This window comes from Alnus glutinosa, chromosome 1 (genome assembly GCF_958979055.1).
Source record: "Alnus glutinosa chromosome 1, dhAlnGlut1.1, whole genome shotgun sequence".
Classification (NCBI taxonomy): domain Eukaryota; kingdom Viridiplantae; phylum Streptophyta; class Magnoliopsida; order Fagales; family Betulaceae; genus Alnus; species Alnus glutinosa.
The window spans coordinates 8,040,995-8,063,245 of NC_084886.1; the positions used below are offsets into that span (position 1 = coordinate 8,040,995).

Sequence of the window (22,251 nt, forward strand, 5' to 3'; positions counted from 1 at the left end):
TCACATAAATATCATAAAATAACGCACTACCTATTGAATGGGAATACAACGATTGCATGAAGACGGCCGAGTTGGAAGAAGGACTAGCCTCATATATGTACGAGAACTTATTAGAAAGCCATACCCTCTTCATATCAGCCAAAGCTGTTGATTCGCCCTGTCACTCCCAAAAAGAAAAATCCACAAGCCTTAGAATAAACATAGAACAAGTATTAAACAAAAGATTGTTCAATACTATGCGGTACCTCAGCAAACTCGTTTATAAGGTTATCAATGTCCAGCTTGAATGGAGAGAGACTTATTATATTTCTCCAATTTGAGCACAACAGCTGCAGAAAATTTGCAGAAATTAGGCCGGAGAGATGGTAGCATGTTTGGTTCGAACAAGCAAATAACAAACCTGGTGATTTCGGACTGTTCTCCCTGATTTTGTCTTCGGAAAACAGAAAACAAGCGCAAAACAAGGCGGAAGCTTTTAAAAACAATTTTTAAAAACAAAAAGCAATAGTTCAACAAGCGTTTGGGCAACTGTTTTCAAAACAATTTCCACTTAGAAAGAAAATAAAAAATCATTTGACGTTTCTAAATATTTTAATTTCAATTTTATGGTTTCTCAACCTATTTGGTGATTCAATACCATAGCAAGCTTAGCTATACTTCATCCAAACACACAATTACAAGTCCTCATCTCATCTTACTTTTCCGTAGCACTCAGGATTCCAAATGGGAGGTTCCATTTTCTGCATAAATGCAGATTCTCATTAGACAACCGAAATTTTCCTTTGGCCACAACTCTTTTAAATTCATCGTACAATCTAGATCAATTTAACCTAATTTTAAGGGTCGGAAAATACCAATTTCGCAGCAAATACCAATTTAATGTACAAGGAAATAATTTTATTAGCAAATACCAATTTCCCAAAAGAATCAACTTTTATCAAAACCTACGTCATAATCACCAACCCTTGAAAAATCACGACCAAAAAACAAAACCCAGCACTAAAATCAGACCAAAGAATATAAGATCGTAGTTATATATATATATATATATATATATATATATATATATATATATATATATATATATATATATATATATATATAGAGAGAGAGAGAGAGAGAGAGAGAGAGAGAGAGAGAGAGAGAGAGAGAGACCCATCACCAGCTTCTTCTCCTAAGCTTCCACATATGGGTTTATTTGTTCAAATGCTTTAGAACTTGCAGAGCTCCGAATAGGAGTAGGAAGTGGAGGCAGAGGAATTGGCAAAGGGAGAGCGAAGAGACTTGAGAAGGGAAGGATGATATCGGGGAGGAAGAGGAGAGGGAAGGGGGAAAAAAATCGCTCCTCTCAAGAATCGAACGCTAGACCTGTCCCGTAGTAGAAGTACCGTGCACTTAAATACTTCACACGTGTTTTCGTTACTGTAGATAAAAACATGAAACTTGTTTTTGAAAACAGGTTTAAATTGTTTTCAAATTTCGTGTTTTATGTGTTTTTGTTTTTGCTTGTTTTTGTTCTTAAACCGGTTTGCCAAACACATGTGAACAGTAGCAAAACACGTTTCCCTGTTTTGAAAACATAAAACTGTTTCTAAAATAGGTTACCAAACAGGCTCTTTCACTCCAAGGCGTTGGGTTACTCAGTTGTGTATTGGGTTTGGGCCTAGCTTCGGTTTCTCGAGGCAATAGGACTAGGCTTTAGTTCTAATGGCCTAAAAGAAATCAAACTTTAAATAATTTTTATCAGTAGCAGAAGCAGCTTTGTCACTGGTGCACGGCATAGGGGCTAGAATTCCCTCAATCTATACCGGCTTTGGGATCTCCGGTGGGCTAGCACTCCGAATCAAAGCCCAATTTACCCCTTCGAAGAAGGAATGCTGTTTGATCTCTGTAGATCCTCGCTTATATGCCAACCTATGTTGTGGCTCTTTCACTAGAAAGCCTCTTATCAAATCCCTTGCTGAAAAGTTGAACACCGGCGAGAAGAACAAAGAGATAGAGAAGAGAGAGGGAGAGGCCAAATGTTTGGAATTCTCCTCCCAAAAATTGTGTAAGTTTTCTACCTTTCGATCTAATGGACGGTTAAGATTATAAAATTTGAGATTCATTTGTGAATCTCAAATTTTAAGGAGAATTTGAGCGATCCTGATCCGGAACGAAGAAGGCAAATAATTGCTCTAGTTATAGTTAGAACCTTCTCTCCAAAAACATCTCCAAAAGAACCTCCCTCCTCCCGATTTTGCTTCTAGTCTTAGCCCTTCTAGGGCTATAGAGGTTTTGTTTCCTCCCTGGGTTGTTCCAGTGGAGGTTAGAGTCTCCCAGCCACTAGGGCTATGGAGTTTTGTACCCCCGGACTAGATCCGGTGGTGGTTTTAGTCCTCCTAGCCCTTTTGGATTATGGAGGTTTGTTTCTTTCTTTGTATTTTTTTAGTTTTTTTTTGTTTGGTAGGAAATCACTAAACAGAGTTTCCAAAGGAGGAGTTAGTTGTTCTTGTCGCCGGCGAGAAGATTTGGTAGTGATTCAGTTTCTCAACATTCTTTGGGGCCAAATCTGCTCAGATCCGATGTTCTATAGTCGACACGCGCCCTCCAGCCTTTTTCGCCGCCGTCCTCTAATCCATTTGCTGCCTCCTTTGGTCGAGACGCTCACCGCTGACCGGCGCGTGGTCTTCATGCGACGGGGGGTTTCCACCATTTTGGCGCGTGAGGGCTACGCTCGTATTTTTTTGCCGTTTTTGGTGGTAGTTGAGGACTTATGGTGATCATCCGCTGCAGGGGTTCTTTTGATGACGGTGTGTGTATTTCACGCGCCGTCGCTGATGGCATTTTCTTCTGACGACTATTTCTGTTTGGTGTTTCCTGTTGACAGATTGTATTTGACAGGTTGCTCTGTGTTAGATTATCCTAGTCATTGAGTTTTTAGCACAGATTGTTTGTGACTGACTCCATAGTGCAAGTAATGGTTTCTATGTTAACGTAGAGGCACATTTCTGTTGGTTAAGACTATTTGTAGCAATTGTTGGTATGATCTGTGTTTTCTGGGGTAATTGTAACGGGTTCTTATAGATTTGGATCCCTGTATTCAATGACGGAGAGAGGGGGGGGGGGGGCATGGCCCCCCCTCAACTCTTAAGAGAAACAAATAATTAAAAAAAAAAAAAAATTAAGGTAAAACAAAAAAAATTAAATTAAGTTTTTTTTTTTTTAGATGAATCAAATTAAGGTTTTTTTTTTTGCTTATTGGCCCCTAGCAAGATTTTTTTTTCCTTGCCCCCTTCCCTTTTATCATCTCTTCAACTATTGTCAAAACTTTTTTCCTTTAATATTTCATGGGTAGTAAGGGATATGCCTAAGAATCTAACAATGGAAAGATCTTTATAAAGTTGTAGAGACTGTGTTCAAAGTAAACGAACATGGTTTAGTAAAGTAGTGCATTGGAAGAAGACATGTGTAGATTTGAGGAGTCACAAGCTTAACCAAGCTTGATTTCCTAAGAATGTGTGGAAAAAATAACTGAGACATTTTTTATTTTTTATTTTTTATTTTCTGAATCGTTGGACAGTGGTTTTCTTTACCTTTTTTTTTTCTTTCTAAAAACTCATTTTTACTTTTGCTTATTGATTTTTAATTTGAATGGAATAATAAAAATATCAAAACTAGGTTATGTTTAATTTACTTAAAATTTGCCTTTATACATATACTTTAATCCCTACTTAAGAAAAAAAATTATTTGGCCCCCTCCCATTAAAATGTCTGGCTCCGTCCCTGCCTGTATTGGTATGAGTCTATCTCAATCTTGTATCAGTTTAATTGTAGCTTTGTTACCCTTTGGAAGTTATTGAGGAAATATATACATTTTCCCTTCAAAAGAAAAATTGCTCTAGTTATTACATAAGTAATTGGTAGAAGAATGTTTATTTTTATTTATTTATTTATTTTTAATTCAATTGGCAGAAGAATGTTGAAAGGGTGAAAACGACACTGTTTGATTTCTTGACCCTTGGAACTTCAAAATACACACTACTTTTTTTTTTTTTACATGTCCACACAAGAGGGGAGGGTGAATTCGAATTAGGGACATTCGCTTCATGAAGCGTGGTCCTCAATCGATTGAGCTATCCCTTGGGACCAAAATACACACAACTGGTTTTCTTTGTCAGTGAGACTGTGATCATGTCATGTGTGGTGTATTTTCTCAAAAGTTTCATATGCCGGTTAGAAGGGCAAACTCTTGACCCAACTCCAAAATAATGGAAAAGGCTATATTTAAAATTACTATTAAATTTAAGTCGATTAATTTTATATATTTTACGTTAATAAGTATTTTTATTATTTAAAAGAGAGCTCTTCAAAGAATACGTACCATTCCTCCCAAAATAATTGGAGGCACATTATCGAATGCATTAATAATTAGAGGCCCATTAATTAGAAGACTACTCTCTGATAAGTGATAATAATATATAAAAAATAAAAAAACAAAAAAAAAACAAAGGTCAAAGTCTTCTACCGAGCACTTTGAAATATCTTAGTGCTTTGCAGTCACGCCAATTGTTAATTAGATATTTAGATTCAACGGGTCAGTCGCCTGCCGTGAGTACGCTATAGTTAGGACTTATGAGAGACTTGTGTTACCGTCCAAGAACCGGGACGTCGGTCCAATTAACGAGGAATACGCACGGGCCGTGTCAAGTACGAAGCATCGAATGCGTCCAAAAAAGGAAGTAACATGCAACGCGTTTGCATTTAGCGTATCCCCGACTGTATAAAATATGTCCTTTTTTTTTTTTAAAAAAAAAAAAAAAAAAAAAAACCCACTCGTGGTGATAAAATTAATAACCCACCCTGCATGTTGAGATTATGTATCCGAGACACCCTGCCTGGCTGCCTGCATGTTGAATTTTGAGAATTCAAATTTTTAACATTAAAACTTAAATTATCATTTGTTTTCAATCTAATATTCTGTTAATATATATTTTTTTATTTTAACATATATATTTTTTTTCATTTATGCATTTCGATTTCTCTCTATTCTTACCTTCCTCTCTCCCTTCAATTCTATGGTACGTCATGGACCATGGAGGTTAAAGGGACAAACAGCCACGGAGGATAACCTCTATAATCATCCCATGGTTATAGAGGTCCATGGACCCATCGCCTCCATGAGTGTGGCTGCGTGGAGATAGGTTAAATGAGACTTGAGAGTGAAGACGGAAGAGAGAAATTGGAGGTATAAATAGAAAGAATTCTTTCTTTTTTATTTTTTTTTAAAAAAAATATATAAATAAATTTTAAAATGTTAATAGAGATCTTATATAGATTATAAACCAATCATAACTTTAGAATCAAAAAATTGAAAACTCAAATCTTAAAATTTAAATTGTACATCCCTGTACTCTTGTTTGTTGTCTTACCTATTCTATGTGGATCTCTTTGCTTTTTATTTTTTAAGCAAATATAATAATAATAAATAAATAAATAAATAAGGTAAAAAGAAGAAAGAGAGTTATAAATTGAAATTCGAAATGGGAAATCACCGCTTCTTGTCCTTAAGCACTCATAAGGAATAAGCATTATATATGTTTGCGGGATATATTCCATCGCTATAATAAAATGCTTCATATTCTTTCACTTATCCAATAAATTGAATGGCAAGCGTTTGTCTTTCTTAAAAAATCTCAACTCGTATGCCCAAAGCTACCAATGGAGCAAAAAAGAGGAGAGCCGTGCAAAAGGGGATCACTTTCTAAAAAGTCGAGGAGGAGATTCTTGATTCTTCTATAAGCAACTATCCAAATTTGTTGAGAAACTTCTTACTTAAACTATCCACTACTTGTTAATGCATTCGATAATGTGCCTCCAATTATTTTCATAGTTTGGGAGGAATGGTATATATGTACTCTTTCAGTAGCTCCCTTTTAAATGTTCATTTTTTTATGTGAGAATAAAAATAATTATTAATATAAAATATATAAATTAATCCATTTAAAATTTAATACTAATTTTAAATATAGCAATTACCATTTTTTTGGAGTTGGGACAAGAGTTTGGACTTTTAACTGGCAGGCAAAACTTTTTTGAGAAAATACACCACACACGACGTGACCACAGTCCCACATACAGAGAAAACCAGTGGTATGTGTTTTGAAGTTCCAAGGGTCAAGAAATCAAAGAAATCAAGCGGTGTCGTTTTCACCCTTTCAACATTCTTCTGCTAATTAGTAATTGAATTAAAAAAGAAAAAGAAAAACGTTACTTCTACTAATTACTTCGGTAATAAAACTACAGCAATTGTTTGCCTTCTTCAATCCTATGCGTTTAGGGCGGGAGATAAAGGATCTGCCTTTTTTTTCCCCCTTTTGCGCCGCTCACTCCTATTTTTCACCTCGCTCGATCTCTGCGATTCCGAAGAGTTAGTAATTTTAACTTCTTCTTCGTTTCCACTTTCTCTATTTCTTAGATTTTGTTTTCATCTTCTTCGTTTGCTGATCTGCTATTGTCTACCACTTTCCGGTTATTCTATATTTTTCTCTAGATCGCTAAGCCATGCAGATTCCATGGATCCAAATGCTTGTGTTTGTGTAGTTTCGTTCTGTTTGATTGCATTAACTTAGCGGTTAATCTACCTGCAGGTGGTTTAGCGGGGTTGTTCTGAGACTCAATCGGGGACTTGTTGGGAAGAATGGGGTATATAGGGTCGCATGGCATAGCTGCGTTGCACAAGTACAAGTACAGTGGCGTGGATCACTCGTACGTCGCCAAATATGTGCTCCAACCGTTCTGGAGTCGCTTCGTTAATTTCTTCCCCCTTTGGATGCCGTAAGTGCTTCGCTATTTTGATTTTACTCTAGGTGAAGTTGTATGTTGAAGACCATGCACATACATATAATCTGTTTTGGAATATTCGATTTAATGATTTCTAAGCTATCTGATCGGACGATATGGGGATCGTACTAAAAGGCGGAAATGAACTTCTAGAACGACATGGATATATAGTTTGATATGTCTACTGGTGTTAGTATCTCTGATTCTTAGTTGATGTGTTGTTGAAGTTTTGCAATTGCTAGTAGAGGATTATGCCAAAACGAGGGAGTAGGAAAAATGGTAATTTTGAATATCAGAATATACGGTTCAGTCTCGATTTCCATTCTGTTTCCCATATTCTGATTGGAATTAAGAATTGGGATTTTCTGACCTAGAAAAAAAAAAAAAAAAGCTGAGTGAGAACGTCCTCATTTTGCACTGAAGCTGGTCTTGTTTGTTGATTTCTTCCTTAGTAAATTCGTATGGGTAGAACTTGAGAATTTGGTTTGATAGTTAAGAGTGCTTGGGACTTGAAGTCTTAATCCAACCTTGGAACACTAAAATGTAAATGAGTAAGTACTAGTTTGAGAATTCGAGGTTTTGTGAATGATGAAACACATAAAGTTTTCACCTTTATGTCCCATTAGAACACTTTTTCTACCCAGAAACCAGAAACACCCCCCAAAACACATTAACAAACATACTAGTTTCTGATGGTATTCCTTCATTGGACTTGTTCTTGATCCCAAGTCGTAGACTTTTGGATTTGTCAGTTATCTTATTATTATTACAATATCAATTATTTATTTTTATGTTGGAATGCGTTCAGTTATTGTTTTATAATATCTCTGGCTTTTAATATTGTCAAAGCTTTACCCACTTTCAGAACTTCTATCAGTCTGATAGTACATTTTTTGATGAATAAATTTCCTCTATGCAAATTTTAGTATTTTTTTCTTACTGAGATGTACTGACTTTTCTCTTTTTCTTTGATCTTTGTTTTGCGTTTTGGGATCTTTTACAAGTCCAAACATGGTATAATAATCTTTGCTTCCTCTTTATATTAATGTATCCATTTCTAACTTTATTTTGATATATTTCTTCATGGCGGTTACTGATGAATACTCTTTAACTTTTGTCAGATAACACTTATGGGATTCATATTCCTAGTCATTTCTGCTTTGCTTGGCTACGTGAGTTGGGGCTTTTCTGCTATCATGTTTTTAGTTTCGTAATTGTTAGGTTCTCCTGTTTATAATGCCATTTTTCTGAGAACCAATAACTATTAAAACTTCTCATTTAACATTGTACACTTCTTTTCAGTACCTGGTGTCTCGATAACATGATAAGTTAAAATTTTTTCTTGAAAATTGTGTGCTGGAATTTTTAGTTAGTTATTTATCTGTTTCTGGTATGATTGGTACGCAGTAAATTTTCAGAGCCTTCTGAGCTTTATGGAAGGCGTCAATATGAAACTCGTCCTTCTTGACTCCTTGCACATTTTTTTTCTTCTTTTGAGGGAGAAAATTTATTATGGGAGAATATATTTTATCTATGACATGCACAAAAGGAGATATATTAACATGGCCCAGTATGAGTACCCCCCCACTTGTGTTCTTTGTGCCTCAAATGCATGTACATGTTATGTGAGCGAAAACTGAATATCGATGTTACTTTGTATGTAATTTTGTTGGAATACTTTGTTTTAATGCATTTTTTTATCCCCAATTGGCTAACTGCTAATTAGACAGAAAAGTTGGTTTAAACTTGTTGATGAGTTGCAATCTTCACAAACATGTGGATTGTGTTTCAGATGTTAATGAATATTATGAAAAGAAGTGTTATGTTTTAGTGCACCTCTAACTTGTCTGAGTTCTTCATATATATATTTTTGTTTCAGATTTATTCACCTCGCTTGGATTCAGCTCCTCCAAGATGGGTTCATTTTGCACATGGATTGCTACTTTTTCTCTACCAGGTCTGTTTAAAATTAATTCAAACTGTGTATTCATGCTGTTTCTTCCAAGTTGTCATATTTTATGTATATTGGGCACGCTTCTCCTTGCTGAATAGGATGAAAACATTAAGACACTCAACACTCAGTATTTTCTTCATCCTATTTCTTTTACTTTTATGTATTATTTTAGTTTCAGTTGTACAGCTGTTTTGCTTGATGATCTATCTTTTGTACAACTGCATTGGATATTTTCACATTCTAGTGTACATTTAGTGGTATGAAATGCTTAGTTGTTGTGGAAAAACTGCTGCTGCTCAACAGCTATAGAGGTCTTCTTTAAATTTTTTTTAACGCAATTTCATTTTTTCAATTCTGAATCTCTGTCCTGATAAGTGAATAACCTTTCTGCCTTGCTCTTTGAGGTGTCTTTATATTGCATATTTTTTAGTAGATGTTGGCATATCCTTTTCTTTTTCACCTTTTTAACCTTTCTCTAGTTCCATGTTAGACCTTTGATGCTGTTGATGGGAAACAAGCAAGACGGACAAATTCCTCAAGTCCATTAGGGGAGCTTTTCGACCATGGTGATATACTGTTGTCATGTATATTGTCATTCTTTTTCTTTGTAGGCTGAGTATTAACATTGATGAATAATGGTCTTGTCTTTCCCTATATATTGCAGGATGTGATGCTCTTGCTTGTGCAGTATGTACCGTCATCTTTGGTTGCCATTGTATGGATCTTAGAGATGCATTACCTTTATTATTATTTTTTTTTTCTTGAGTATAGTTTGAAGCCTTGGCTTTTGGGAGCACCGCTTTGTGTGGCAGAAGTACTTTCTGGTACTGGGTAATTTCAGCTGTTCCATTTTTTTGTGCAACATGGGAACAGTAAGTTGCCTATTGATACTGGTTCATTATTTATGAATTTTATTCATTACATTATTCCTACCTTTTTCGATCTTAAAACTAAAATAGTATTTTCTGTATTGATTATATCTATAAGAAAAAAGATTGCTTTATAGTTTTTGACTTTTTACTTTCTCACTCCCGTCTCCCAGGCGTGAGAGCCCATGGATTTCTTTTGAGGTGTTTTTTTTTTTGGGGGGGGGGGGGGGGGGGGGGGGTGTCATGAATTTAAAGTCCTCATTGTTTTCACTCTTTAACCATGGATGATATTATGAGATCTGTTTGCACTTTATGACTCTTTTTAGGTATCTGTCATTTCTATGTGAAATAGTACTGTTGGGATTATTGTTTATCCAATGCTTTCCGGAACAAGTTTATTTATTGTTGATATATGTAGATTTTACTGACTGTTGGATGTCTCATTAGCAGTATTGATATTTGATTTTCTTGATCCAGCTATTTCACCAATACCCTTATTCTTCCAGCTATCAATGGTCCTACTGAGGGTCTCATGCTGATTTATCTGTGCCATTTCTTCACAGCCATTGTTGGTATGCTTCTGCTACCAATGTTTTTTTTATCCTAAGTAATGTGCTTTTGTGTACAAACGAATAATGTTCTGAAACTTTATTTAAAATTCAATACATTGTAATCTTCTTTAGTGGTTCTCTTTTGTTATTTGCTATTTAACCTTTCATTCTTACTTGAGTTCTTAACTTTTCCAGGTGCTGAGTGGTGGGCTCAACAATTTGGGAAGTCTATACCCTTATTAAGTTGGGTGCCATTTCTTCATGGTAAGGATATTCTTTATAAAGTTGAAGACCTATAACTCATTAGTTTTGGAACTGAAAAAAAATAACATATGGAGTCTGTTTAAAATTCTTGCATAATATATTTGGATGGTTTAGCAATATTCAGACACACCAGAATGTTTTAATTATGAGATGTGTTATTTGGGGTTTCTTTAGCCAAAAGTTGTTTCTGTTTGCATTTGATTGTTTGTTCTCTTTGGGGTGTCTCATTTTTCATGAACTCTGAATTAAACATTTCCACAACAGTTTTACTTACAGCAATGTCTTTAATTTTTTTTTTTATTGAGATTTATATTGGTAAGATCAAGGGGAAATGTGATATTAAAGGGTGATCTTTGAAGTCTTATACTTGGTTACGGTATGCCTGTAAACCAATGTCATTGAGGGTGTTTTGTCTTGCTAAATATTGTGGTATTCGGGAAATAAATCCTAAAGATTATTTTGTGTGGGCTTCACTTGAAACTTCTATAAAATTGCATTACATTTCATTTTTTGCTCTTCTGTTGACATTTTTTGTGTAGTTGAAGTGTCATCTTTCACTGGAACGACAAATTATACCTTGTCATTAAGACATTCATTTGAAGGCGTTTAGGGTTTAAGTGATCCAAAGGATAGTGTTGTTGTTTACCCCAGGGTAGTGGAAGATAGTAAGTCGTGTTTTCGCACGATGGGGGTTTCGTTCGTGGGATCTGATCAAAAGGGATTTCTAGATTTTTTTGGCTTTGATCGAGGATGAGCGCTTTGACTTTGAATCCCCTCCTAAGAAGGATAAGGAGATAAAAAGGAAAAAGGGGAAAAGAGAGGTCAAGAATCTGGAATGTTCTATTAATTTCGATGCTAGGGGAATGGGTTCTAGTCGGGATAGGGGCAAGAAGATGGGGGTTTGATGTAATTTTCTTCTATTGGGTTTTTCGGGTGTTTTTTTTTTTTTTTTGGTCCTTTTTGTATACTTCCTGTATGCTTAGGGGCGCCTTTTACGCTTTTTTAATAATATTTTGTTTATTACCTATCAAAAAAAAAAGTGTATTTTTTTTTTCCCTATAGATCCCAATCTGGTAATATATGCAGATGATTTTCTTTCGTTTATTCCTTATCTTGGTGTCCTTCCCAATTTTGCACTGCTTCTATCCAGCGATCTCATATATTATTCCTTCATTGACGTGGCATCTATTTGTTGATTTGTCAGGATTTTATTTTCCCCATTTAGGATCCCAGAATTTCTTAAGTTGTATTCCTTTTGCCGGAAGAGTTTAATCTGCACCATCTAATTTTTCTTTTTATTTAGAGTTAACATAAGGAGCCTTTAGTAGACATTTCATGATATTCAATTGGTGATTCATCTCTATTGACCAGGCTCCACCACTCCTTAAATTGGCAATTTATACTTCTTGATTACCTTCTTTCTTGTTTTTTTTTTTTTTTTTTTTTCACGTTCTCAATTTTACATCTTTACTTTTTCTTCCCTGCTTGATGATTGTCAGTAAAGTCCTGCCTTCCTTTTGCACTGTTTGAAATGTAATGTGTTTTCATTTTTATTTATTTCAGAAATTCCCACATACAGAGCTATGATGTTTCTGATGATAGTTTTTGCTGTTATACCTACAGTCACATTCAAGTACGTAGTTCTCCATACTCTAAATTATTGAAAATTTCCTTTTCCTTTTCCTCTTCCTCTTTGGCATGAGTACATCTAACATGTTTTCTGACTCATGATGCATTTATTATGACCTGCTCAACTTAAGATTCACTGTTTCATATGCAACCTTCAAGTTCTTTCTTTCTAAGATAAGTTTCGATGGACTGGAGTTTCAGCACAATTTTTTTTTTTTTTTTCCCTGTGCTGACACCAATACAGTTAACGTATGGACATGGATCATATTGCTGTTATTGTTCGATGATGGGGTGTGTGTATGCATATCTGTATTTCAGCCTTCTAGACAATGCAACCAAGAGTGAATTTACACAATTTTTATAATAAAATGAATGGAAAATTATTAAATTGGTTCCTGGGGCTTGGCCTTGTATAAGATAAATAATTGGGGTCTCAAAATAATCTTATAAATCATTGTGGTGCGCCTCAGCCTCTATATCAAAATGATCCCTCGGTACAAAATTATGGCCATTTTTTTGGTAGAATCCTTTTGAAGTTACAATTGTACCTTCAAATAAAAATTTTACAAAAAAAAAAAAAAGAAAAGAAGAAGAAGAAGAAAAGAAAGAAAGAAAGAAAAGAAAAGAAAAGAAGCTGGTTGGCCACCCCCAGAATCAGCCTCTAGTGGTGGCCAAACCACACCCATAACTTATGGGGCTAGTTTGGCCATCCCTAGACTCGCCTCCGGGGGAGGCTGGCCACCCCCAAGGGCCGTAGGGGTTGTTCGACCAGTCCTAGAATCTGCCACTAGAGTTGGCCGGACCACTCCCAAGGGCTTTGGGAGTGATTCGGCCACTCTTAGAACTGGCTAGAAGGAGTGGCTGACAAACCCCACTACCACTCCTAGAACCAAGTTTTATATATATATATAGAAATATGGCCAGAATTTGTATGGAGGGATCATTTTGATAGAAAGGCATATTACATGGATTTATAAGATCATTTTTAAACCCCATAGATTTTTTTGATAATTGATACAATGTCAAACCTCAGGGACCAATATAGTAATTTTCCGTAAAATGAATTACATTTGTGTGTTATAGTGTTGATGTTACAAAGTTTAAACTCCAAGGGATTTGCCTGTTTCCATTAGAGCTCACGTGTATGACTTAATATTGTTTTTTGGTAAAGATTAGCTTAGATCTTTCTTGTATTGTGCTTTATTTTCAGTGTACGCAATGTTTACAAGGTAGTTCAGGCAAGAAAAGGAAGCATGCTGCTAGCATTAGCGATGGTAATACTGCAACCTATTGGATGTACACCTCTTACTCTGTTTGCTTATAATAGGTGTAATATTGTTTTCTTGTTTCTTTCCAGCTTTACCCTTTTGCTGTGCTCTTGGGTGGAGTCCTTATTTGGTACGACTCAAATCTGTTTTATACATGTTTTTCTTTTTCACATGCATTATGGTTTACATTCTGGCATTGTTTCTTGACGCAGGCACTATTTGTCTCCGTCGGACATAATTGGGAACTATCCACATTTAGTTGTGTTGGGAACTGGACTTGCTTTTGGTTTCCTTGTGGTAAGATATCTTTGGTTCAATGTCACTATCCATTCAGTTGAACTTTTTTACTTTCTTTCTTTGAATTGCATGGCTTTGTTACTATTGTTGTTATTATTGAAAAGACCAGCTATCTACCAGACTTAGTGAGGAGTGAATAGTTCCTGTTGAACTGTATTACTGATAATTGTTTTTTTCTCACGATAGTTCAATCAATTCTCAAGTGATAATCGTTTAATAAACATAAATACGCAGAATTCAACTATTTCAATTATTACATTTGATTCAGATTTGAATTGATAATGAACAATGATCACAAATATTACATTTGATTCAGATTTGAATTGATAATGAACAATTATCACAAATATAATGGTTATCAATAAGCTTGGTAAATGATAATTGATCACATAACACAATTAACACAGATAGCATCAAACATTGTTGAGAGATTTTTTCATGTGGAAAACTCAACGGGGAAAACCCATGGGACCTAGTTCAGCACAAAATAATACCACCATTAGTAAGCAACAAGTATAAACTTACATATAGACTCATGGATAGACTCGACCCCTTGGGGTGCCTGCTGCACAGCTCATGCTTGTTCATCATAAATATCCTACAATCCTTGTTCTTTGTTCACTGATATCACGCATTGAATTTGTCACACATTTTCCATGCACGCTGATCCGCGTCTTTGGACTTCTCCGAACTCCACACATGCAATATTTAATATTAACATGTGGTTTTATGGGAACCTCTAAATGCTTCTAGAGACACTATAATTTAAGAAATAGACCAACCTTTTCTGGTTCATTTTCACTTGAGTTTTCTCAAGGATTTTTCACTCTAAACATGTGTCTCTCTCTTCCTTTTAAGAACACTCTTAGTTTTTTTTCCTTGTCTCATATGTACTCTCAAAATATGCAGAAGAGATATTTATGGATTTGAGAAAAGAAAAAATTTATAGAGGCTTTGAAAAACCCAAACAAGTGTGTATTGACTTTCAGAAATGAGTTGCACAATTCGAATGGGTAATCATGATATTTGAATGGGCTTAGTTATAAAAATCGATTTTGGATCTGACATTTGAACAATAATTGAATGTGTTTTGAATAGAAGAAATCTAAGATCTGTTTTTTAAGTTCCAATTCGAACGATACATTTAGGGCTGGCAAAACGGGTTGACGTGTCGGGTTCGGGTCGATCCGCTTGACTTGCCACCCCGTTTAGAGTCAACACGAACATGACCCGTTTAGCTAAACGTATCTGACCCTTCAACCCTATCAAGACCCTTTAAATAAACGTGTGACTTGACTGATAAACATGTCTTGTCGGATTGACCCGATACCATTTTTTTTTTTTTTTAAAGCACACATACCAGCATAATTTTTGTTCCACTACAATTATAAGTCTGTTCCACTACAATTATAGTAAAAAGTCTTTGGAAAACAAACTTCAATCCTGATCAAGTTGGTTGCATCTTTTCTATTGAGAAAATTTATCAACAATATCACTATCAATCCAGAAACTTCCTTATAGGTCTTGACAAGCCATCAGTCCAGAAATTACATCATAACATCATATAAATTATCCACTAGGAAATGCTCAAGACAAGCCATCAGTCCAGAAACCGAGAGAGGAGATTGGTGCTATTTTTTTTTTTCTTCAAAAAAAAAAAAAGAAGATACGAGTCAAGTGGGTCAAGCAGGTTTGTCAAAAAATGCTAAACCCTAACTCTTTAATTTCATGTCGGGTTTTCAGGTCGTGTCAAAAATTGCCAGCCCTAGATACATTATGTTTGACATATTTAAGCACCGTGTTTAAACATGCTTTGGAACGCACTTCGAAAAATACAATGTGTCAAATCTGTTCAACCATCTCATTTGAACTATCTATCAAACAGGTTTTGCACAATGCTCGAGTTGAGCATTTATACTCACTTACTCAGGTTTGAACTGTATATTGAACATATCTCAAACAAAGTAGTCTCTTTCTCACCTTGAAGAAACCTTGGAATACAAATTTTATCGTTATAATGCTAATGAATAGTTGGAGAAATTTAAGTCTTTTTAAAACATTTCTCAAAACATTTATAGCCTAACTTATACAACTTAATCCTAGGCTGTGTAGTCCATGCCTTGAGGAGAAATTTTTAGGCCTCTAAGTCACTTACCGTCCTAAATAATTGAGATCGTTTTATAGCTCATGACGGTGTCTTCAGGGATGCATATATGATAAGTCTTCAATTTTATATGACACGAGTCCTTAGATTCAGGTTTAGACCCAACTTATATTAGTGTTTTGTCAATGGAATATGCAACATATTTGTAAATTTTTCTTGTTTTTCCATTTTGCTGTTCTATGGTCTTTAACATAGATACTTTACTTAGTTTTGAGGGGTTAAGATGATTGGATTAATTGGACTTGGAGCCTGTGAAAACAATTTATCATCTTTGTACCTGATTCCATTTTACAGTTGCACTTATATATTGATTAATAAATGGGCTTGTGGTGGAATGGAGATGCCTTAGCATGGGTTTAAATTTGAGTTCTTTCTAAGCCTTTTTATTTTTATTTTTTGATAGGTTTGGCTATCAGCCCTTTAGAGCATTCTCAATGGCCTAGCCATTTTCACCGTTAGGCTAAAATGGCTAGTTAATTCACTTAAAAGTCCCTCCATCCGATTATGCAAATCAAATGCAAAATGCATCTCTTTTTTTCTTTGTTTCTTTTTCTTTCACTCTCTCTCTCTCCCCCCCCCCCCCCCCCCCCCCCCCCCCCCCCCCCTCCCCTCACCAAAACTCATTTACACCAATATATATCCGAATCTGAAAAATTGTATTTCAGATTTTGTCTATGTTTGCCATTTTAAGGTCACACTTATGCGAACTACCTCAGATGAGAACAAAAAATTTTGCTGACTTTATAGTAAATAATTATCCAAAAAAAAGACTGTTAAAAAAAAAAAAATTGACTTATTGTTATAAAATATCTAAGAATTAAAATTATATATATATGATATAGTGAAATATTAGATAATCGGATGTATTGTACCTTTTGAAACCCATTAGTTAAAATAGATAAAGTAGGTTTTAGTTAGCCATTTTGCATATAAAAGTGCATAAGCCATTGGGAGTGCTCTTAGAGCACCAGAAGTAGCTTCCCTAAAATCCATTATATTCCCTAAATGTAGGAAAAATTCTTAAAAAAACCCCCTGAAATAGATTTCCTTGATATTTCCTAAATCAAGGGAACACCAAGGGAACCAAGAGTGCTACCCTAATCTAGGGTAGCGCTTTTCCTTCCCATAACATTATTTTAATTTTGAAAGGTTTTATCTTTCCTCTAGCATTTATTTGGAAGAGTATTTTAATAGCTTTCTCTTTCCTCTAGCTTTTATTTGAAATAATATTTAAATAGTATAGGGAAATGATAAAGGAAGTTGTTGTGGAGTTTATTTAAATAGGGAAGTAAAAAGTAGTTTGGTTCCCTATATTTAAGGAAAATCTAAGGGAAGTTACTGTCAGTGCTCTTATTCTTTTATAGCTTTTAAATGTTTTTGTTGGGACAATTGTATGCAACCTGTGTATTTTGGCTTTTCAACCATAGAAATCCTAACTTTCTTGCTTGTTGAAACAATTGATTGAAGGTTTTGGGTTCAAACTGATTGTTTGGCTGCATGGCTATGTTTCTCACAGCAACACCATCTTATGAAATGAATTTGGCGGTATAGATCCTGAAAGACTCAGGCATTGACTTGAAATTTTTTCTTGTGCTGTATTTTTGCTTGACAAATAAATTTGTTATGAAGAAGTGGCATATTCATGCTTTTTGTAATTTTGGCAATGTTGTTTGTTATTTCCAGTTTTGAAATCTGAGTGGAACTATGAGAATCTTGATATCATAGACGGTGATCAGGGTTTTCTGGTTCTGTTGGTAGCTGCATCATGGTGCAACTGGATTTTGGTATTTTCCATGTGGTTATATCTTATTGTATAGCTGTTGTTTTGGCACATCATGATATGAAATCAGTGGTATAGACCCATTGGTTATTGTTGTGAAACTACAGTCCTTACAAAGGTGCTCTGCTAGTGCGATATGTGATTCTGGCAACCTTTTATCTATCAGATGCTCAATTTTTGGAACTAGATTGTAGAAAGTACTTCAATTATACTCAAAGGGGTGGTAGAACCCTTCTGGTGCATAGATGACACCGCTAGGTACCATCGTTAGTTGCAGTTTAAAGACTGAGGGTGTATTTATGGTTTACGGCATTCTAACCTGGTACGAGGCATGGCTGGCCTGTATTTTAGGGTGATTGACAACAGCTAATAATATAGGATAAATAAATAATTCACACACATATATACATTCATTTGTTTTCTACCCTGTTTTCTGGTGTTGTAATGTCCGCATGATAGCAGTAGTGTGTGTTTCATACTCATTAGTTTTTTTTATTTTTTTTTGGTGTAAAATTTTATTTTTTTCCCTGAGCACCAGTGTTGTGGAGAATAAAATTCCTTATCCTCGAATTGTTGCTGAATTATAACTTCTCGAAGTATTGCTGAATTGTAACTGTTTTGGCAGGGAAGGATGATCTTGGCTCACTTGTGTGATGAACCAAAGGGCTTGAAAACTAATATGTGCATGGTATGTTGCATTCTCGTACCAAACACCTTTGAAATTAGTTGGTAAATTGAAATTTGGTTAAGATTTATCTCTCTCTGTGCGGTTATGTTGCTTCGGCATATGTTGTCCACAAGTCTCTTTTCAGTATAACTGGTGATGGGTGAGTTTGAGAATCAGCAGATATTTGAAAGTAAGCTGAAAAATGAAAACCCAAAACCAATTGGAGTAAAAAAAAAAATCTGGTAACTTGGGAGAATATGTGGCAGAAACTTCTAAAATTCGTTGTTTTCTAATTTACACTGATCTCCCCTGATGTCTATAGACTACGTAATTTTTTATTTATTTACATATGGTTCTATTTTATTGAAGTCTTGGTCATTCCCCCCCCTGGCCGGGTTTTTCTTTTCCTGTTGTTATCGGTTGTGTTTTCTTTTGTACTTGCCCAGAAGGAAAAAAGAAAAAGAAAAAGTCCTGGTCATTCAATATATTAAAAAAGCAAAAGGTCTGGTAGGGTTTTGGTGATGGAGTACCATGATAGAATGGAACTGCAGGGATTTGGTGATGTATTTTGAATACTTAAGCAAGGTATCTGGCAATGCCAGTATGTTGTGATCACAGATTTTAGTAGTAATAGGATTGGTTTCTAATTGATTTTATTTACTGCTTAACCATATCCCTGCCCTTCCAGTGGCATCCTGAATTTTGTGGCTTAAATTTTACTTGTTTGGTAGGTGTATGATTCAAAGCTGAGTCAGATTTTTGCCTTTAATTTTCAGTGGTTCAGGGTTCCTGGATGTGTGTATTATATCTGTATTAGATGTTTGGGGTGTGTAATTTTGCTTGTTCATTATGGCTTGACATGATGTAAACATGGCTTATTTGTCCAGTCATTTTCTTGGAAACTAGAAATTTGTTAAATAAAAAGGGGATGTCAGTTTCTGTCATGTCGAAGTGCTACAATATTGTTATGAAGAAGCTTTTTTCCAGCAAGCTCAAGGCTAACGGATATTTATGATTTTTTTTTTGTGAACTTCTTGATACATTGGGATTTATTTTAAGGTTGAGTTAATTTTATGATTCACAATATGCCAATGGCCTTTGGGCCTAATGGTATTTTCACCTCCCATAAGGGTGTGGTAAGTGTGGTTGTGGTATCAAATCCCGTTTGGGTGATTGAGTTAATTACTAAGAAAAAGGAAAAAAGTTGTGATTCACAATATCTATTACTTTGTGCAGTCACTACTGTATCTCCCTTTTGCTATTGCAAATGCACTCACAGCCAGACTGAATGATGGGTATGTTGTAATTTGTTTTCTGTGAGCTGAATAGCAGACTTGTTCCATTCTTAATGGTTTTGGTTCTGTTTTATTTATGAAACTTTGTTCATCTATTTGGGCAGAGTTCCTTTAGTTGATGAGAGGTTTGTTCTACTCTTTTACTGTCTATTCTCAGGTATGGTGACTTTCACCTCTTTTTTTGTTTTGTTTTGTTTTTTATGCATACCATCAATTTTGAAAATTACTTCTCTGTACATTTTACAAACTCCTGTTTCCAATTATTTGCCTCAAATGCAACGTAGTTCTTGCTGTGCTGGGGTTCTGGAAAAGCATATTATGCATTTGCTTTTGAAACTGTTACTATTGCTTAGAGATTTATTATTGTGATTTTGTGATATTCTTTCTGTTTTGTGCCTGACAAACCTCTTTTACTGAACTCAGCGGGACTCTATTTGCACTTTGCTACATCAGTCGTTCATGAAATTACAACTGCCTTGGGAATATATTGCTTCAGGTGAGAATACCAGCCACAACTTTGGAATTTCACATTTCCTTTTTGCCAAACTTGATTCAAAAAAGGTTTAGATTGGATTAGTGTTTTTTTTTTTTTTGGTTTGTTTTGAAATCAGATGTGAATTTGCCAATTTGGACAGGTCTGACCCATTTGTCCAAATTATATTCAAATTTGTGATATATGAGCTATTAGATATCTTGATTACTAATTATTTTCAAATTTTTAATATCTTGATTACTTATTAAAAAAAAAAAAAAAATCAAGTGTTTGTATAAAATCTAGTTTGAGTGCAGGTGGTCCAAATTTTTATTTGGTGTAGATTTGAATTAACTCTAGTTGGCCGGTTTATTTGGGATGTTGAATACGTGCTCATTATTTAACCTAGACCCTAGTATTTATCATCTTCCCAAAAGTTTATTCCCTTCGGTTCTTGTAAATGAACCCCCGTGTACCGTTGTCCAACAGTGTTGAGATGGCATATTCATGAGAAAATAAACGTGTTTACATTGGTATCACAATTAGCATTTAACTATAATTTATTAATATAATGTATCCTGCAGTTTTTAAGTTTCAGATCTTCCCCAGTAGTAGCTTCTTATTTTTTTTTTTTATTTTTTTTTTTTTGTGGGGGTCAATTACAGGATAACCAGGAAAGAAGCTTGAATTTTGGTGGTGCTTACTTTCGGATGTCCTTCCCAGGTTCGCCCATCTTCCTTTTGCGTAACTTTTTTCCTATAATTTTCAGTATAGTATGATCAATGGTTTAGTTTATCGTTCCTTTGTATCTATCTCAAATGTTATGTAGCATAGAGTTTTTTGGTGGTTTCAAATCTGTATGCTCTTTTCTGATTTTTTTTTTTTTTTTTTTTTTTTTTTTTTTTTTTTTTTTTTAACTTTTATTCTTATTGCGTTCCAGTTTCAAGTCAAGAATGATGCAGCGACAACGAGTTTTTGGTTATTCTTTTTTAATATAACATTGATGGCATAGTTGTTATTTGGTTTTAGTATTGAAGGTCCAATTTAATCATCCGTATTTTTGTAATAGATTATTTATTTTCGGAATAGAGTAGGCCAGTTCAGATATGTAAACTCGTTAAATGTAATACAAGAATTAGATATTTGTAGCATGTGATGTGAGAGCATGTGCATGAGTTCGAGTCAAAATGTTTTTTTGCTTTTTTTTCTCATAGTAGAGAGAAATTTGGAGGTCGATATACTTTCAATTGGATGCCGATTAGTAGATTATGCTTTGATTCGTGCTAATCGAAGATTTATATGTTTTATCTCCAATATGGTGGTGCCATGTTGTTACTATGCATGTTGCCTAGGGAAGTTTGGCTCAAAAGCTATTCAAATAAAGTCCTGGGAGGCAATTAATCGAAAGTACCTATGTTATATAAACCGACCAAATTTTGCGTGGAAATTTTATTTGCCTACTGCGGATGACCCGAGTTTTCATGCAGTTGCGTCCCACTTCCTTATTACCACCGAGCAGACTTGATTGGAGCTCCCTTGCTAGTCCTCACAGTAATTACTGTCGTGTCCCACTCCAATTGGCACGATGTTCACCGACTGAGGCATTTTGCAAGTCCTTGAAATTATTGAGGCCCGCAATTCTTTCGATTGAGATCGTTAATTCAAAGTGAACAGTCTAAATTGAGCCACCGTTTGGTAAAATAGTTATTTCATAGTTTGGTTTTTTTTTATTATTTCTTCCATGGGAATGACTTCCTCATTTTTTTTTTTTTTATAAGTACATCAGTAACCGATTACAAGGAAAAATAAATAACACAAATACAACAGGGTATGGGCAACCCAAATATTAAACTAAGAATGTAAGTACGCGGGGGCAATGCTTCCGAAGATGCGGGCCCTTTGACTCGAGGCACGGATGCCACAAAGTCGGGGTCACCATTAAAGGTGATTTCACAAGTGTATTGAGTCACAAGGACCCAAACACTAAAACAGGGGTAAACAGGGGGAGAGGGGTACAACAAGAAAGCCCAAAAAAACAGTAATACAAAAACAATAAAATAAACAGTAGCAGTCCAGAGGAAGGCGGGGCGGGAGCCGTCCATGACGGCGCGTGGGGAACACGCGCCGCCGAGGAGAGGCCTCTCATCAGCCGGTTTCGCCGGCGTGGCCCAGAAACACCGGACACGGTCGAGGGGGGAAGTGGGGATCGCAAACGTGGC

General features: G+C 35.3%; 1 protein-coding gene across 1 annotated transcript; it reads left to right on the top strand.

Moving 5' to 3' along the window:
- The first annotated feature begins 6,255 nt into the window (after positions 1–6,255).
- Positions 6,256–21,319, top strand: LOC133870310 (choline/ethanolaminephosphotransferase 1). Its single transcript, XM_062307406.1, has 20 exons — positions 6,256–6,409; positions 6,630–6,816; positions 7,827–7,836; positions 7,944–7,994; positions 8,702–8,779; positions 9,267–9,342; positions 9,441–9,463; positions 9,548–9,648; positions 10,123–10,217; positions 10,392–10,460; positions 12,024–12,093; positions 13,300–13,363; positions 13,447–13,487; positions 13,570–13,654; positions 18,224–18,286; positions 19,502–19,560; positions 19,665–19,717; positions 19,984–20,056; positions 20,698–20,755; positions 20,973–21,319. Exons 2-19 carry the CDS (start codon positions 6,680–6,682, stop codon positions 20,717–20,719), a joined length of 1,170 nt encoding a protein of 389 aa, XP_062163390.1. The 5' UTR covers positions 6,256–6,409; positions 6,630–6,679; the 3' UTR covers positions 20,720–20,755; positions 20,973–21,319.
- The last annotated feature ends 932 nt before the right edge of the window (positions 21,320–22,251 follow it).

Excerpts from the sequence above, each read along its gene's own strand:
- LOC133870310 (XM_062307406.1), top strand. The coding sequence starts at position 6,680 with ATGGGGTATATAGGGTCGCATGGCATAGCTGCGTTGCACAAGTACAAG. Across the intron at positions 12,094-13,299 it reads ATACCTACAGTCACATTCAA|TGTACGCAATGTTTACAAGG; the intron begins GTACGTAGTTCT and ends CTTTATTTTCAG. Across the intron at positions 13,364-13,446 it reads TGCTGCTAGCATTAGCGATG|CTTTACCCTTTTGCTGTGCT; the intron begins GTAATACTGCAA and ends GTTTCTTTCCAG.